General features: G+C 46.9%; 1 protein-coding gene across 1 annotated transcript; it reads right to left on the minus strand.

The window, feature by feature from the left end:
* Positions 1-1,370: 1,370 nt before the first annotated feature.
* cand1 (cullin-associated and neddylation-dissociated 1) lies at positions 1,371-14,920 on the minus strand. The gene is made up of 26 exons (XM_084575130.1): positions 14,603-14,920; positions 12,162-12,237; positions 12,012-12,079; positions 11,770-11,924; positions 11,570-11,693; positions 11,261-11,348; positions 11,004-11,172; positions 10,333-10,438; positions 10,087-10,232; positions 9,852-10,003; positions 9,602-9,742; positions 8,145-8,286; positions 7,853-8,061; positions 7,592-7,760; positions 7,424-7,513; positions 7,191-7,344; positions 6,870-7,107; positions 6,562-6,750; positions 5,279-5,422; positions 5,057-5,192; positions 4,202-4,378; positions 4,000-4,095; positions 3,571-3,740; positions 3,306-3,470; positions 2,973-3,080; positions 1,371-2,742 (listed from the first exon to the last, which is right to left on the minus strand). Exons 1-26 carry the CDS (start codon positions 14,668-14,670, stop codon positions 2,518-2,520), a joined length of 3,705 nt encoding a protein of 1,234 aa, XP_084431256.1. The 5' UTR covers positions 14,671-14,920; the 3' UTR covers positions 1,371-2,517.
* Positions 14,921-16,772: the final 1,852 nt, after the last annotated feature.

A 16,772-nucleotide genomic window follows, 5' to 3' on the forward strand; every position in this document is an offset into this window, starting at 1 on the left:
AGACTGAGCGGCCAATCAGGGATGTCGACCTCCGAGCAGGAAGTCATTTTCTTCTGGGTCTTACCTTCGTATCTGGAGGTGAGAGGTATCACAACAGGTGAACACAGGCAGGTGAGACTCCAACCACGACCCTGTTGATTAAATAATACAACGACTGGTCACTTAAAGCAGCTTGGGTCACTGTTGGTTCTTATTAAGTTATATCTAATTAAATAGACACTAAACAACAGTTGCTAACCTACTTTTCTTCACTTCTAATCTGATTCATGGACCTTGAAGACTAAACTCAGAGTCTCTTTTCAAACTGAACTCTGGCTCCCTCTGCTGCCAAAATTATATTTCAACTTATTAAGAGACAAAGCAGCTGATTTTCCTGAAAATTGCTTCATAAACTTCTAAAAATTGCACATTAACATGTCTATTTTAAAAGCTGTAATGTATGCAAACTATTATTTTCAATATTTATACAAAGAAACCCGATTTACACCATATAGCATATGGTTCTGTTTTATGCTGTGTATACTAACTGTCCAGTTCATTAGGTACACCAGTGAACGTATTCAATATAATGGTATTCAGTATTAGTTTCTAATAACTAAGCCGTTGATTCAAGTGTTTTCATTTTGTAGTTCTACTGAATTGTGTTTCTGAAATAAACATATTAACAGTCCAGGGACCCCCTAAGTCCAGTGTCCCCGTATACCTGTGTAGAATCACATACATGGGACCAGGTCAGATTAAGAGATTAATTATAAATCTATGATATTTAAAGTAAGAGCTGGACGTATCAATAAAAACAGGATGTAAATGTCAATAAATTCATGATGGTAATAAAGCTAAGACAGGCAGGGTTAAGCACTAAGAAGTGCACTTAGATGCTTTTCCTTTTCAGGAAGCTGTGGTTTGTGGTAATCTGAAACGTTTCAGTTATTTTGACATCTAGTCAGTGGGTTGGACTGAATAACAGAAACACTTTGATTCAATCCAGTTTAACGCCACCACTAACTACATCCTCCAACATCATCCAGGTAAATGATTACCTCTCTGATGCTGCTTCAACGTCAGCTGAACATTATCTCGATCAGAATGCAGGCACTAGTGTACCTAATGAACTGGACAAGGAGAGAATCTGATAAACAATCTGGTCTTCTCCCTTCAGGATTAATAAAGTACTATCGGCCGTTTGTTTAAAAACTTACTAACATAACAGTTTTCTCTCCATCTCATGTATGATTTATTTTTTAAATAAAGTCTGGGTTCAACTGAACACAGCGGTATCTATTGTGGTCGTTTATTGTCGACACTGAACCGTCAGTGAGATTCTAACCGACACAAACGCACAAAGAAATGAAGGCAGTCGGAGTTTGAAGGCAGGCAGAAATGGACCTCTTTATTTTTCTCGGGCGATAAACAACAGTGGATTGTCCTGACCAGACCGGACTGAACCGGATCAAACCGGTTTTAACCAGATCTTCTTTTTTTTTTTTTTTTTAAATCAAACCAGACGGCTAAGATCAAACCGGTTGCTGACTAGACTGAACCGGCTAGAACCGGTTTGGGGGGCGGGAAGGATGAGAGGGGACACTCTGATTGGTGGGAACACCCAGAGGAATACTGTTACTTTGTTATTTTACAGTGCGTTACCACGGCAACAGTCAGCCCAGTCCAGTGAGGTCTGGTCAGAGGGGACCCGGTCCAATAAACCCGCCTCTCCCCTCCCTAAGGTCGAGGGCGGGGCTATTGAACCAGGAGGAAACAAGGATGCTGATTGGTCCACAAACAGTTAAACCCCGCCCATGTGTCACCTCCCCAAAGCCTCCTATTGGTTGCCTACATCATTCGCAAAAAACAAAACAAAAAAAAACAAAACAACAACACAGCGAGCCCTCTCCCATTGGTCACCACGGCCTCAGACGGGAAAGGCCATTTTTATTTTATTTTGTTGTTTTTTTTTCCTCTCCCCGTCATTGGTCAGTTTTCAAAACATGCCAACTGTCAGTCACTCAGCAGCGGCCAATCAGGTTTCAGTACCTGTCGAACTTTCTGGAATTACGAAAAGAAACAAATAAAAAAAAAAAAAAGGAAATGAAAAGAAGAACGATGATGCACAGGGAGATCAACCAATCAGATGACCTCGATGGAAACACAAACAGGAAGTGGGAGGAGCTTCCAAGCCTCACATGGAACTTATTTTTCTGGAATTTATTTATTTTTTCTTCGTTCTTTGTTTTTGTCTTTTTCGTCCGTCAGTCTTCGTCCTGTCTTTTCCATCAGCTGACGTCAGTGCAATGCATCATGGGACGATCGATCGCTAGGAGAGAGTGTGTCACTACAAGTGTGGATGTGTGTGTTTGTGTGTGTGTTTGCGTCCTGTTGTCATGGAAACATGCTGCAGGGTTAGCGCTCCAGCAGCGGGGGGGGGCGGTGCCGTGTTGCATCTTGGGAACTTTTTTTAATTTTTTTTTTATTATTTTTTTTTTTAATTAAACTTTTCGTTTTGGTCCGTGTGTGTTTCTTTTAGCTAGTGTCCATGGACTCCATGTTGGCGGAGCTGGAGTCCCTCTGGATGGAGTCGAAGATGGCCGCCAGCTCCTGATTGGACGAGATCTGGGACTGGAACTCCGACATCAGCGGCGACTTCTCGGCCTCCGGGATCGTCAGCAGCGCGACGACGGCTCGCATCGCCGACCGCTTCAGCTCGTCCTGCTTCTCGAACTCCTGCTTCACCGAGTTCGCCTTCACCTGCAGAGACACCAGAGGCTTGGTGACTCAACTTGGCAACATCAGCAACTCATGAGGGACCCGGCAACTCCAGGCAATTTAAAAATGTCTCACAGCGTTTTCACATCATTTCATACACTCTCTGTAAAAGGTAAAGGACTCAAGGCTCTTTAATGTGTCTCTACTGAGATCTACTGATTGGTAGCTTCAGTAAATATCAATAAAGTGGTCGGTGCGTTTGGGTGGAGTACCTTGGTGGTGCAGGTGGCTCTCAGTGGCTCCACCAGTCTGTCCAGTCTCTGTAGGACAGCACTGGGACACAAGGACGAGAGTCTGGCCAGCATCAGGAACGTCAGCATCTGGAAACACAACAACAGATGTAGCAACTAGACTGTGACAACTCAGCAACGATGATAGAGCAACGTTGACGTGTCGCAACAATACGATGCTAACGGCGGCTCTGATGGCTATGCTAATGGAAATGCTATATATGGACAGTTGTGTGTTAATCTAAGGTCTGAACCGGTCTATGAAGTAGACCATGAACGTATGTAGGGCCCCTAGACCCGGGCCCAGACTCAGACCTTGATGTCGTAGTGGTCCTTGAGTCCGTCCTCCACGTGGTTGAGGAAGGTGAAGATGTCGATCCGGTCCAGGCAGCTGTCCAGCAGAGTGTACATGCACTCGAACGCAGCCTTCCTCAAGTCCAGACCATCGTCCACGGTGTGTTTGAACGGGCCCATCTCCACCTGGACACAGTCGGGACAACGGTCAGACACCGACCCACCTCCACCCACCGACCCACCTCCACCCACCTCCACCTGGTTAACTCCACCCAGCTGTGCTCACCTCTCGGATCAGCTCCTTCCTGACTTTGGTCTCGTTGTACAGCTGTGGTAGAACCAGGTCCAGCAGCTCTCGGATCAGACTGGGCTTGTTGTGGGCGGCCGAGTTAAACGTTACCAAGGCAACGCGGCGCACGTTCAGGTCTGGATCCTCCAGCGTCTTCAGGAAATCACCTGAGAAGAAAAACAGCCAATCAGAAGGTTGAAGGTTTAAAAGACATTTAATTATGTTTCCTGTTTTTGAAGCTGAAAGAACAGAAACGTGTGAAACTGTAAATTAATACTGTTAAATCCACACGACCATAAAAGAACAATATAAACCAAACAACTAATTTTATTTGCTACTAAAACCTTTATATCTCTGTGACATACAGGTGACGTACAGGTGACGTACAGGTGACATACAGGTGACGTACAGGTGAGTGTGTGTTACCTATGCAGTTCTTCAGCAGGGGGTCGATGGGCTGTGGTTGGTCAGAGATGGTGAACTTCACCGCCGTCACCACGGAGCTCCTGGCGTACGATGAACCTGCACACATCAATGAACCAACAGTTAGTGGTTTGAAAGGGGCCGTGTGATTGGCTGTGAGGAACCAGGAAGTGTTCCTCTGTGTAGCGGCCTATCAGTGGCTCACCTGACAGCAGGTATCCTTTGAGGCGGGGCAGCAGCGTCTCTGGGTCGATCAGCGTCAGTTTTCCCAAACACTCGGCCACAACGTTCCTGGTTCCCTCCTCCTGACACTCACAGTGTTTGAGCAGCAGAGTCCAGACTGACTCCACGTAAGGCTTCAGACCAGACACCGAGGCTGAGCCTGAACATGAACATGAACATGAACAACTTAAAACAAACACATTAAACACAAACTGATACAGCTGATCATAAAACATCTGAACTCAGATCATGTTAACATCGTCCTGGGTCTTTATTCATCAGAGATGATTCACTTCTCATCTGAGACTCCTCTCTAAAATAAACAACTTCTTTCCTTCCTTCCCTCCCTCCCTCCCTCCCTTTCATTCTTTCCTTCTTTGCGTCCTTCCTTCCTTCCCTCTTTCGTTCCCTCATTCCTTCCCTTCATCCCTCCCTTCCTTCATTTCATCCTTCCTACCCTTCCCTTTGTCCTTCCTCCCTTACCTCTCTCTGTCCTTTCTGTCCTTCCTTCCCCCCTCTTTGATTCCTTCCTTCTTTCTTTGCATCCTTCCCTCTTCCCTCCCTTCCCTCCATCCTTCCTTCCTCCCTTCCCTCCCTCTGTCCTTCCTCCCTTCCCTCCCTCTGTCCTTCCTTCCTCCCTCCCTCCCTCTGTCCTTCCTCCCTTCCCTCCCTCTGTCCTTCCTTCCTCCCTCCCTCCCTCCCTCTGTCCTTCCTCCCTTCCTCCCTTCCCTCCCCTCTATCCTTCCTTCCATCCGTCCTTCTTCCATCACAGGGACTTAGAGGTGGACAGGTGAGACCAGGTGTTGCTGTGAGGACTGGTCTCCTATGGTTCTCTTACTGATGATCTCTTTGAGCGAGTGCAGCAGCAGGTACTGTCTCTTAGACGAGGAGATCTCCTGCAGGACGAAGGGCAGGTACTCGGGGAGGTTTCCCACGGCGATGCTGCCCAGCGCGTACGAGGCCGCAGACTTCACCTGAGACAGACAAAGAGGACGGTTACAGTCAGCGTCAGACGACCACGCAGCTTTAAATTAAAGCCCAGCTGACTCGTCTCTCTCACCTCTTCACTGGAGGACGAGAAGGCGTCCAGGATGACCGTCTTCAGCTCTGGTTGGCTGCTGAGGTCCACGTGGTGTCCTACCTCGCCCAATGAGAGCAGAGCGAGGAGTCGGATGGAGTCTGTGGAGCGACTGTTCTTCACATCCTGTCAGAGACACGTGAGGCCGCGTCAGTAAAGAAGCTGAGCTCAGACACACCAGGGTCCATTTAAAAAACCTTTAATTTAACGTCTTCAACAGCTGCAGCAACATGGAAACATGCTAAGATCTAATTTATTACTGAGGTTAGATATGTTAGAGGTTTAGAGAAGGAAGGGAGGAAGGAAGGAAGGAAGGAAAGAGGGAAGGAAGGAAGGAAAGAGGGAAGGCAGGAAGGAAGGAAGGAAAGGAAGGACTGAAAGAAGGAAAGAGGGAAGGGAGGAAGTAAGGAAGGAAAGAGAGGAGGAAGGAAAGGAAGGAAAGGAAGGAAAGGAAGGAAGGAAGGAAGGAAGGAAAGGAAGGAAAGTAAGGAAAGTAAGGAAAGGAAGGAAAGGAAGGAAGGAAGGAAGGAAGGAAAGGAAGGAAAGTAAGGAAAGTAAGGAAAGGAAGGAAGGAAGGAAGGATGGAAAGGAAGGAAAGTAAGGAAAGTAAGGAAAGGAAGGAAAGGAAGGAAAGAAGGAAGGAAGGATGGAAAGTAAGGAAAGGAAGGAAAGGAAGGAAAGGAAGGAAGGATGGAAAGGAAGGAAGGAAGGAAAGGAAGGATGGAAAGGAAGGAAGGAAGGAAGGAAAGAGGAAAGGAAAGAGAGAAGGAAGGGAATAAAGAATGGAAGAGGGAAGGAAGGACTGAAAGAAGGAAAGAGGGAAGGGAGGAAAGGAAGGGAGGAAAGGAAGGAAAGAGGGAAGGAAAGGAAGGAAGGAAAGGAAGGAAAGAGGGAAGGAAAGGAAGGAAGGAAAGGAAGGACTGAAAGAAGGAAGGAAAGAAGGAAAGGAAGGAAGGAAGGAAAGAGGGAAGGAAGGAAAGAGGAAAGGAAAGAGGGAAGGAAGGAAAGAAGGAAAGAGGGAAGGGAGGAAGTAAGGAAGGAAAGAAGGAAAGAAAGAGGGAAGGAATGAAAGGACTGACAGAAGGAAATGAAGGAAAGGAAGGAAGGATAGAGGGAAGGAAAGGAAAGGAATGAAGGATAGAGGGAAGGAAGGACCAAAAGGAGAAGGTGGTCTTTAATGTGTCCCAGGACTCATTGTGTGTTCACACTACCAAAGGAAGGAGGTCACATGTGTCCCAGACCACGTTAGCACCTCTGAGTCTCACCTGGATGAACTGTCCCACCACCGCTGGTCCCTCGTTGGGACAGGCTCTGGTCAGAGCGGCCACACATTTAGCGATGGAGCAGTACGCCTGTTTGTGAGGCAGCGCGGCGCTCTGGGAGTAAACGGGGCCGGTCAGCATCCTCAGCAGGTCCATGTAGCCCAGACCGGGGGTCTCTGTGGCCACCAGAGCCTGAAAGACACGGTACATATTAGGGACGTCCCAGTCTGATGTTAAATGTCCTAACGCTGGTCCCCTGTAGACTGGACCGATGGGGACATCACGGTGTCTGTCTCCAGACCGGCTGGTACCTGGTAGAACTCCAGCATGGCGGCGAGCGCGCCCCCCTGCAGCAGCGGGGATCGAACCAGCGCGATGAGCTGCTGCAGGATGTTCCCTCCGCTCAGCTGTCCCAGCGAGGACGGGTGCGTCACGGCCAGCGTGGACAGGAAGCTCAGCGCCATCTGAGACACGTGCATGTCGCTCTCAGAGATGAGGGGGGGCAGCTCGGCGAGGACGGCGTCCACCATGACGGGGGTCACCGCGGAGCTGGAGCACACAGAGGGCCACGTTAAGAGGGCGTGGCTAAAGAGTGTGGGCGTGGCAGGCAGGTGTGTGTGTGTGTGTGTTACCTGTAGTTTCTGAGCAGGATGTCCAGAGCGGCCAGCGTGCAGAGCTTCAGGGCTCGCTGGTTCTTGCGGAGGAAGGAGGCGAGGATGGGAACGGCGTCGGGGAGAACCGGCCGCAGGTCGATTTTCAGCGGCGAGCCGGCGATCAGCGTCATCGCTGCAGACACACACGGAGCAACGTTTCCAACGGGACCGCCGCTTTGAGACGTGTCACATCACCTGGGGGCGGAGCTTACCTTTCACGGTCGTCAGTCGCGTGATCTCGTTCTTGAGGCGTTCCAGAAAGATCAGCAGCGTCCCCGGGAGCTCGGTGGGAAGACGGTCACCTAGGCAACCGAACAGGACGTTAGCGGACAAGCTCAGAGGACAACGTTTCATCACGTGACTCAACGAGCGGCGGTTACCTAGGTTACAGATGATCTGCCCCATACAGGAAATGGCGCGTTCCTTCACTTCCTGGTCGATGTCGGCGGCCTTCAGGCGCTTTATCGTGCAGGTGAACAAGTCGTTAATGTAAGGGGAGGGGTCAAAGCTGTCCGAGCCCTCTGATTGGTTGTCTAGAGGTCGGATAACCTGGAAGAGATGAGGGTAAAAAAAAAGAGGATAAGATCAGCTGTGAGGGCGGCGCGCTGAGGCAGAGCTCAGGTCACGGGTTCGACTCCCACCTTGACGAGCTGCTGAGTGACGAGCAGAGCCTCGGAGGTGATCTTATAAAAGGGGTCTCCCACGCACGCCACGACGGGCGGGACGAGGGCGGGGACGTGTGCGTGGAAGGCGTGAGCGGGGTGTGTGACCATGATGACGTGGAGGCACGCCAAGGCGTCGATCTTCAGGTTGGAGCTGCTCGACTTGTCGTTCAGGGAGAAGATGATGCCTGAAACACAAACGCCGTCGCTAAACGCCGCCGCTAACGACAAACTGTAATATCCGCATTAGCATTAGCGCTGGCGGTGTTACCTGGTATTAGTACCGGGATGTGCTGAGTCAGGGCTCCGGGGAGGACGTTCACCAGCTCCGTCAACATGTTGAAACAACACTGACGCGTTTTGACGCTCTTCTCCTTCAGCTGTTTGTGAAGAGCTTTCACTATCATGGGAACCTGCAGAGACAGACGGCAGAGAGACATCAACAGAGACAGAGACAGACCACCGAGTGTACTTCCTGCCGTATGTGGTCGACGCTGCAGGATGCTGAGGGTTTCACTGTCACCGTGGGAACAGGCGATCTCTTCCTGACCAAACCAGAGCTCTGATTGAAAACGCTCAACACCGACACCTGCTGCATCAAACCAGCCAATAAATCAGATTAAAACAGAAGGAGACGAAGACGTTGATGCAGCAGGTTCGGCTAAAGCAACATTAAACTAGAATTAGATGGAAAAACTAGCAAGAACCTCGCAGGAAAATATAAAAATATAAATAAAAACGTTGAAATAACTCTGTATTTAACTTGGTTTGTAATTAATGAGGCTATTTAAGCTAATGCTACCATGTTTATGCTATCACACTTTGTTTAAGATATTATCTGATGTTACGCTAACTGTAGAAGTGTCTGGTTGTGGCTGATAAAGAGGCTGATGCCACATTGCTTAAGCTAACAAGCAGCTAGGCTAATATAATCTGAGTTAAGAGGTTAATGGTAGCTTGTCTTAGCTAATGTTCCAGCTACCGCTACCTTGTTTAGGCTAACTTTATCTGCTGTAGGGTACCACAAGTTTGGCTTAAGCTAACGACGCAGCTAATTTTATCTCGCTTAGGCTAACAAGAAGCTAGCATTACCTAATTTATAGATTATGCTAGCTTGTTTAGGCTAACGCGCAATCTGCTTTGACTGAGCAATATTTTGGATTGAGCAAATGTAGCAGCTAATGCAAGGCGCGTTACATTAGCATATAAAAATAGCGTTGGCTGCTAGCCTAAACTAGACAGTGCTAGCTTCTTTGTAGCCTCTAAACATGATTGGGCTAGCTCATGCTTGCCTGAACAGAATAACATTAGCTGCTACATTTGCATAATTCAAGTTAAAGCAGATTAAGGGTTAGCCTAAACAAGGTAGCAATGGTATGCTAACCTATTAGCTGGTGCTAGCTTCTTGTCTAAAGAACATAATCTTAGCCGATTCGTTAGCTTGAGCCAAACTTATGGAAGCCTACACCCGATAAAGTTCCTCTGTTAGCCCAATCTTGTTTAGGCTAGCAAAGAGATAGCATTTTCTAGTTTAGGCTAATGTAGCAGCAGGCTAATATAACGCCTTGGCTAACACTATCTGGTTTAAGCTAAATCCATCTTGTTTTGAAATAATATCACATTGCTTAGGCTAACAAGCTAGTGCTATCTCTTTTAGGTTAATATACCAGGGGCTAATGCTACCTGGTTTAGGCTAATGGCGAGGCTAAAGCTATCCCGCAGCGTTACCTGGCTCTGTAGCATTGTTAGCGGCGTCTCTCCCTGCTCCATGGCGTCTGGATCAGTCAACCAGCTCTGAGCCGGTCTGGTCTGTTTCAGCAGCGACAGGTAAGCGTGGAAAACATCGGCCTTCACGTTCTCCTCCCTCTCCTGAACACAGGTCGGTCCAGGTAAACGTTAGACGGCTGTTTGTTTACGGCTAACGCTAGAACAGGTAAGAAAACACCAGCAGCCGATAATCCGTTCAGAGCGGAGGTACCTTGAAGCGACAGACGAGTGCAGGAGAGACGGAGCGATAAAACTCGGGCAGCATCTCGTGACGAGTCGAGACGACGGCGTCCAAACACTTCGCCGCCGCCCTCCGGACCTTCCAGCTCATGTCGTCGTCGTCGCTGTACTCGTCGTCGCTGCCTGAACGATCAGAAAGACTCGCCGTCATCAACCCGACCTGCACGGTTTCATGTCTCACCTAAAGCCTTCTGGCCTCTCGGTACCTTGGTAGTCTTCATCGTTCTGCTCGGCGTCCATGGCGTTGTCGTCCTCGTCTTCATCGTCAAAGTTGTAATTGGGGTCGTAGGTCAGGTAGCGCAGGCAGATGGAGATGACCGTGGGGACGTGGGGGTAAACTTCTTTAGGACACCTGCAAACAAACACAGTTAAAACAAAAAGGACCAATAAAACGGAGCCTTTCATTTATTTAATTTTATTTTATTTTATTTTTAAATCTCCGTGCGTCTCACCTCCTGACGAAGGACTCGAAGGCCTGGATGCAGTACTCTCGGAGCTCGTCATCATCAACGTTGCAAAACTTGACGACCAGAGGGATGATCTTCTCCAGATACTCCCCTGATCAGAGGAGACGGGACAGGAGTCGCTAAAAGTTCAACATGTCCTTAACATGACTGGATAACTGAGCCTTTATTCGCCTCATGATTGGTCCACTGACAACCAATCAGAGGGCTCCTACTCAGGGCCTCTTCATTAGCCTGAACCACGTAGCATTAGCCTCTGGTATGTTAACCTAAAAGAGACCGTTAGCCTAAGCAAGATAACATGATTTGAAAACAAGATAGCCTTAGCTTAAACCAGACAGTGTTAGCGAAGGCTGCTACATTAGCCTAAATCACATCGTGCTAGCTTCTTGTTAGCCCTAAACAAGACTGGGCTAGCTTATTTTTAACATTAGCTGCTACATTTGCATAATTCAAAACATAGCTCAGTCAAATTAGCGTAAACAAGGTAGCAACGGTACGTTAAGCTAAATTAGATGGTGCTAGCTTCTTGTCTAAGGAAGATAATGTTAGCTGCTCGTTAGCCAAACACCAGATAAAGTTAGACAACCAATCAGAGGGCTCCAAGTCTAAAAGGACCAATCAGAGGGCTAGCTAAGGCTTTGTCCCGTCAGTCTCACCGATCCTGTGTCCAGCCTGCCTGCTGATGGCCGCCGTGCACTGGATGTACGTCCTGGTGGTCGACATGTTGTCGTTCCTCCCCAGCTCCGTCAGAAGATGCTCGATCAGATCGATGAAGACCAGGTTCCCGCAGGACATCACCAGGTGTCCCAGAGCCATGATGGTCCTCTGGAACAAAGTCACACAGTTTATTCAGAGGAACGAACAAAAAGCGTCGTACAGGGGGAGGGAGGGGGGGTTAGGAGGTCGGACCAACCTTTCTGACCGCCAGTCTGGGGGAGGTGAGCTGAGGGAGCAGGCAGCTGAGGATGGAGGGATGGAAGTTCACCAACAGGCCGCCCTGTCTGGAAAAAGAATTCATTCTCTGCTCATTTATTACGTTCAAGTAAAACAAAACGATCTGATTCAGACGCGTCAGGAGGTTTGAGAACAAACAAAGAAGCTAACAAGCTACTAGCACTGTCACTGTCTTCTGTTAAACAACAAGCTAACACTGTTATGCTTCGTTTTGGGCTAATGAAAAGGCTACTTTGTTTAAGCTAACACTACTTTATCTTTGTTTTACCTGCACAGCATGTCCGCCATGATGTCCAGCGCCTCCAGCTGGACGGACACGTCTTCCTGTTTGGCGATGGCGCTCGTCAGCCGACCCGTTATCTTCTTACAAACGCTGGCGGCTAAAGCGGAGCCTGAGGCGAGAGGGAAGGTCAGCTGAAGCGTCTGAGAGGAGCTAAGCTAAGGAAGGAGTGTCGTTATCGTTCTTACCACTGGAGGCCGGCGGCAGCTCTCCGATCACAGTCTTGAGTCCGATGGAGGAAATGTCTCTGAGCTGCTCTTTGTCCGACAGCATGTTGGTGCACAGCGTGTCCACGATCGTCTCCACCTGATACTCCTTCACTTTACTGACCAGAGGGCCCAGGCTGGCGAAAACAAACGCACCCAGCGGTTAGCGACACGCGCCGGGGTTAAAACGGGAAACATCACATTAAAAGAAAAATTAAATTCACCATTTGACGGCTAAGTTCTGAACCTCCCCGTTCTTGTCTTCCAACAGTTTGAGGATCATCCTCACCACCTGTCAATCAACACATCAATCAATCAACGAATCAACCAATCAATCATCAAACTGATCGTTGATGTCGTCAGTGAACACCAACCTTTCTCTCACTGTCGTCGTCCAGTTTGATTGAATCTTTCTGTAGCTCCGTCATCAGGTCGTTGGTCGCCATGAACCTGGAAACAATTAATTAATTAATTAATTAATTAGGAGGTAGTTCAGTTTTTAGCAGTTGATTCTGGTTAATGAATCCCTCGGTTGATGTTTAAATCATGTTACATATACAGTGCTACCATCTACGCCTTTAAGGAGCCGTTGTTAACTTCTCTACCACAGACCAGACCCGTTAACGCTCAACGATATCTGCTGAGTCTGACCCCATATCTGTGTTTTCCTCTGCTGCTCATCTCGTATTCATTTAAAATAAAATTAAAAACGAAGACTTGGTCGCGTCTGACAGCCGAGCGGACGAGAGAAGATGTTCAGAGACGCCTAAAAAAGAAAAGTGTAATTACATCTGCTGGTAGTGAGTCAGTGTTAAAGCGCCTGGATCAGAACATGCTCTGCTCGTTCAGGGTCAGCAGCAGCTTTTACTGAGACTGAGACAAAAAACACAGTCAGCTGTTTTACAGTGTCCACTAATTGTTTTTCATTCAGTCCCATCTGATCTGATCCTAGATGCTTCATTAGAGCTGGATGGTTTTAACCAAATTAATAACCAACGAACAAACTTCATTCATCTTCTGTAACCTCTTGTCCTGCGAAGGGTCATGGGGGCTGGAGCCTATCCCAGCTGTCATTGGTCTAGAGGGGGGTCCACCCTGGACAGGTCTCCAGTCTATCTTAGGGCTAACACAGAGAGACACTCAATGAACCTAACCAGCATGTCTTTGGACGGTGGGAGGAAGCTGGAGAACCTGGAGAGAACCCACGCAGACACAGGGAGAACATGCAAACTACACACAGAAAGGAACCAGACGGAACATGATGGATTAGAACCCAGAACCTTCTGGTGGCTGTGAGGCATCAGCGCTAACCACCACATCACTGTACCGCCCCCAACGAACAAACTTAAATAAATATCTCTGAGGCGTCTGGATTCGTTTTACAGCTGATATCTTCTCAAATTCACAGCTCTGGTTTGTCGGCTAGCTTCCGTAGCCTAGCCCTTAGCTTAGCCTAGCCTGCTGCTAACTAGCTTTTGGTCATAATGAGGTAAAAGGAGTTAAACTGGCAGATGAGTAGAAAGCTTTGATGACAACCTCAAACAACGTTGTCACCTTTTAGCACATAAACATCACCCTGAGTACAGACAACAGCTTCCTAGCTAACAGTAGCTCTTCCTAGACTTCCAGAAAATAGAACAAGCAATGATAAAACAAGCGACCAACACTCTAACGTCTCTCTAGGACCATCAGCTGATTGTACCATCAATACAACACATCTATCACGCTGCACATCAACATCTGGAGTTCTTTGAGCACAACGTTGTGAGCCAGGGGTTCACAATTTTGATAATTTGCTAATTAACTGGTTGACAAAACAGCAGAAAATAGTGAAAAATAAAACAAAGCGATAACAAGAAGCGAGAAAATCTCAAAATCTGGTGCTTTGAATCAGAAAGTCTTTAGTCTAAATCAGTTAACATGTTCTACTCGATTCATTTTCAGGTTTATGTCACACTAATCTGTCCATCTTGTTCCAATAAAAGCTCATGAATGATCTGAAGTGATGAAGGGTCAGTCAGAAAAGATGCCTGGAGCTTCTCTCCATCAACACACACTTCATTATGGAGCCTGGACACACTGAGCTACAGTGACACCACCACCTAGCTTAAACAACACTATTATTGATTCATTTAGCACCAGGTGATCACAGGTGTCAATGCTAACAGCTTCACACGGAGCTCCAACACTAACTGATCCAGTTAGCTAGCTGCTAACCCGCTCCCGTCTGTTTACATGCTGTTATGACCTGATGCTACCACACCCCCTAAAAACAGCCAGCTAGCTAACAGAACACGGGCTACTTCTCAACCAGTGGCACTGCAGACAAACTTACAGCTAGCTCAAAATGCTAACATCACTTTTTTAACCTGTTAACTGACACGAACATCCACATACGAGCTGGCATCGCGCTAGCTTGCGGCACCACAGAAGTTGTTGCTAAGCTAGCTTGTAGCGGAGAGGCCGACCGTTTACCTGCAGCTCGGCTGTCAGGCTAGCGTCCTGTGTAGCAGGTTAGCGTGCTAACCAGCGACTAACGCCGTTTAAACCGCTGTCAAATCAAAACGGCAGCGACATTAGCTAGATGGCTAGTTAGCAAAAATCATTTAGCTAGCTAGCCAGTTAGCCAACATCATCGGCTAGCTAGCTAGTCAACTAGCTACATGACGATGATCAGACAGGTGGCAGGCTAGCAGTTAGCATGACAGCCGGAGGCCTGACAGAGCCGCCGCTGCTTTTAAACACCCAACATAAACATTTTTATGTATTATTATGATCCGTGCAGTTAGCTTCCTCCATCCGGGTTTTATTTTACCTGAAATCTTTGTCGCTGGAGGTCATTTTCTCCAGCAGGTTGGAGATGTGGTACGAGGCGCTCGCCATGTCGGTGCTGTTAGCCGTTAGCCTCCCGCTAGCAGACTGCGCTCACTGAGAGTGTGTTCCGGCTGCTGACTGCCTGACTGCCTGACTGCCTGGCCGCCTGTGGCTGTGGTCTCCGGGTGTCTGTCCGTCCGCCCTGCCGCTCTGGTTTCGGGGTAAATCGCGTGTTTCTTCTTCCTTCGCTGCAGCTGCCGCCTTTCTTTTCTTCTACAGCGACTGTCGCATCCCGGGGCGCGGAGTTTGGTGTGTTTGAATGGAGCTCCCGTTCTCTCTGCAGAGGGGCGGGGTTAGCAGGACTGGACGCTGAGGGGTCAAAGGTCACCGCTTGAGCAGTTTTTTTTTTTTCTTTTTACAAATTTTTATTTTATTTAGAACAGACACTGAAACGAAAAAAAAATAAAAAAAGAGAGAATATTTGTGTTAAAATTATTATATATTTTTTTATTTATTATATAACTATTTAAAAATCTTTCAACAGTCACAATTTTGACCTTTTATCTCCAAACTTTTTACGTATGACACATCAAAATTACAACATAAAATAATTAGATTAAATTAAGAAATTGTTTCTTATGATTTTTTTTTCTGTACAAAAAAGAAAAGTTATTTGTTTTTGTTTTTAAACGTTTTTTTTTTATTTTTATTTTTTAATGTTTTTGGATATTTTATCTCCTAACTTAATTATAATTATTATTTATTTAATTATAATCAAATATTAAAGTTAGGATGAATATTCTTACATTGTTTCCTTAATTTATTTACATCAGCCAATAAAAACAAGAAAATAAAAAAGAGAACTTGTATATTTGTCTTAAATTCTCCTAACTTTTATTTATTTAAGTCAAAATTACATTCAAAATTGTTTAAATGACTATATCTTATGAGATAAGCATTGCTGCAGACCATGTCCACAACTTGAAGCAGCTAATGACCCCTCAGGGTTTATCTTGCGGCTCCGTAGAGGGACCCCCGACCCTAGGTTGCCCCACGTCGTCGTTTACCTCCACCTGCAGCAGGTGTTTGCATTCAGAGCCTCGCTCCAACCCGGATCTGCAAACTGAAAGAGACAAAGAGTCGTCTGCAGAGAGAGCAGAGCTGTATTATCCTCTGTAATGAATCACCACACTCATGCACACACATGCACACACACGTACACACTGAGTGTAAGTATGTCAAACATTAAAACACACACTGTCGTTTTTTGTTTTTGTGCTGGTTGAATGCGTCGTCTTTTATACGTCTCCAGTAAATGAATATAAATCAGTGTAACGTCCTCAGAAGAGTAGAGAACAGTAGCTCCTGAGGTTGAGCGTCGGTGCTCTCTCTGTAAAGGAACATGAATAAGGGTCCTCACACAGATAGAGGCGTAGGCGTGTGTGTGTGATGAGTCAGTTTACAAACCCCCGAGGCGTCGACATATGAAGCTGTGATTTCAGTGTGTGTTTGACAGTAATCTATGAAACCAGGCTGCAGCTGCATCGCTCACTGTCTCCTGCAGGAAATGATGAAGATGACGACGATGAAGGGCTGACGAGGGGGATCATTAACGAGTTATTCTATCAGCTGTCAGATTCATCTCCCTCTCATCTAATCTGGCGCTAAAATCCATCCAGTATTAAGATCTATTTAATTTAAAGAACAAGTGCTGCTAAGTGGGCTAGTCGCTAATGCTAATGCTAATGGAATAGCTCCAAAATCATGTCTCTATGGATACATCAGACCACAAAGGTTCTAGTAAAAATAGAACCAGGCCCACTCTCCATTTGGACATTTAGATAAAACCAAAGAACCCAAAGTGTTCCACGTTGGGTTCTTATCCCTCCTGGCTACAGAATACATCTGATTCCACTACAGGAGGCAACGTACACACAGTTAAAGCTCTGGACATTTAATTTAGCCTGGACGTCATCACATTCTACCGTTGTGCACATTATACAATCTATAAGAAGATCAACAGTCGTATGGATTCTATAATGTGCACAATGATGATGTTACACATTGTTGTAAAGCATAAAAGTGTCACTGTTTGTTTTCTGTAGTACGACTATTAGCTCACTACATGGGATCCTTTCAGGCGTGTCACCATGTGGCAGATAGCTGATGGA

Source organism: Chelon labrosus (genome assembly GCF_963514085.1).
Source record: "Chelon labrosus genome assembly, contig: SCAFFOLD_217, whole genome shotgun sequence".
NCBI classification, from domain to species: Eukaryota; Metazoa; Chordata; class Actinopteri; order Mugiliformes; family Mugilidae; genus Chelon; species Chelon labrosus.

What these genes read in the sequence shown, in the direction of transcription:
- cand1 (XM_084575130.1), bottom strand. Translation starts at nt 14,670, where the DNA reads ATGGCGAGCGCCTCGTACCACATCTCCAACCTGCTGGAGAAAATGACC. An exon ending in CAGAACTTAGCCGTCAAATG is followed by an intron (nt 11,925 to 12,011) that starts GTGAATTTAATT and finishes TGTTTTCGCCAG; the next exon opens with CCTGGGCCCTCTGGTCAGTA. An exon ending in CCATGCTGGAGTTCTACCAG is followed by an intron (nt 6,751 to 6,869) that starts GTACCAGCCGGT and finishes CGTGTCTTTCAG; the next exon opens with GCTCTGGTGGCCACAGAGAC.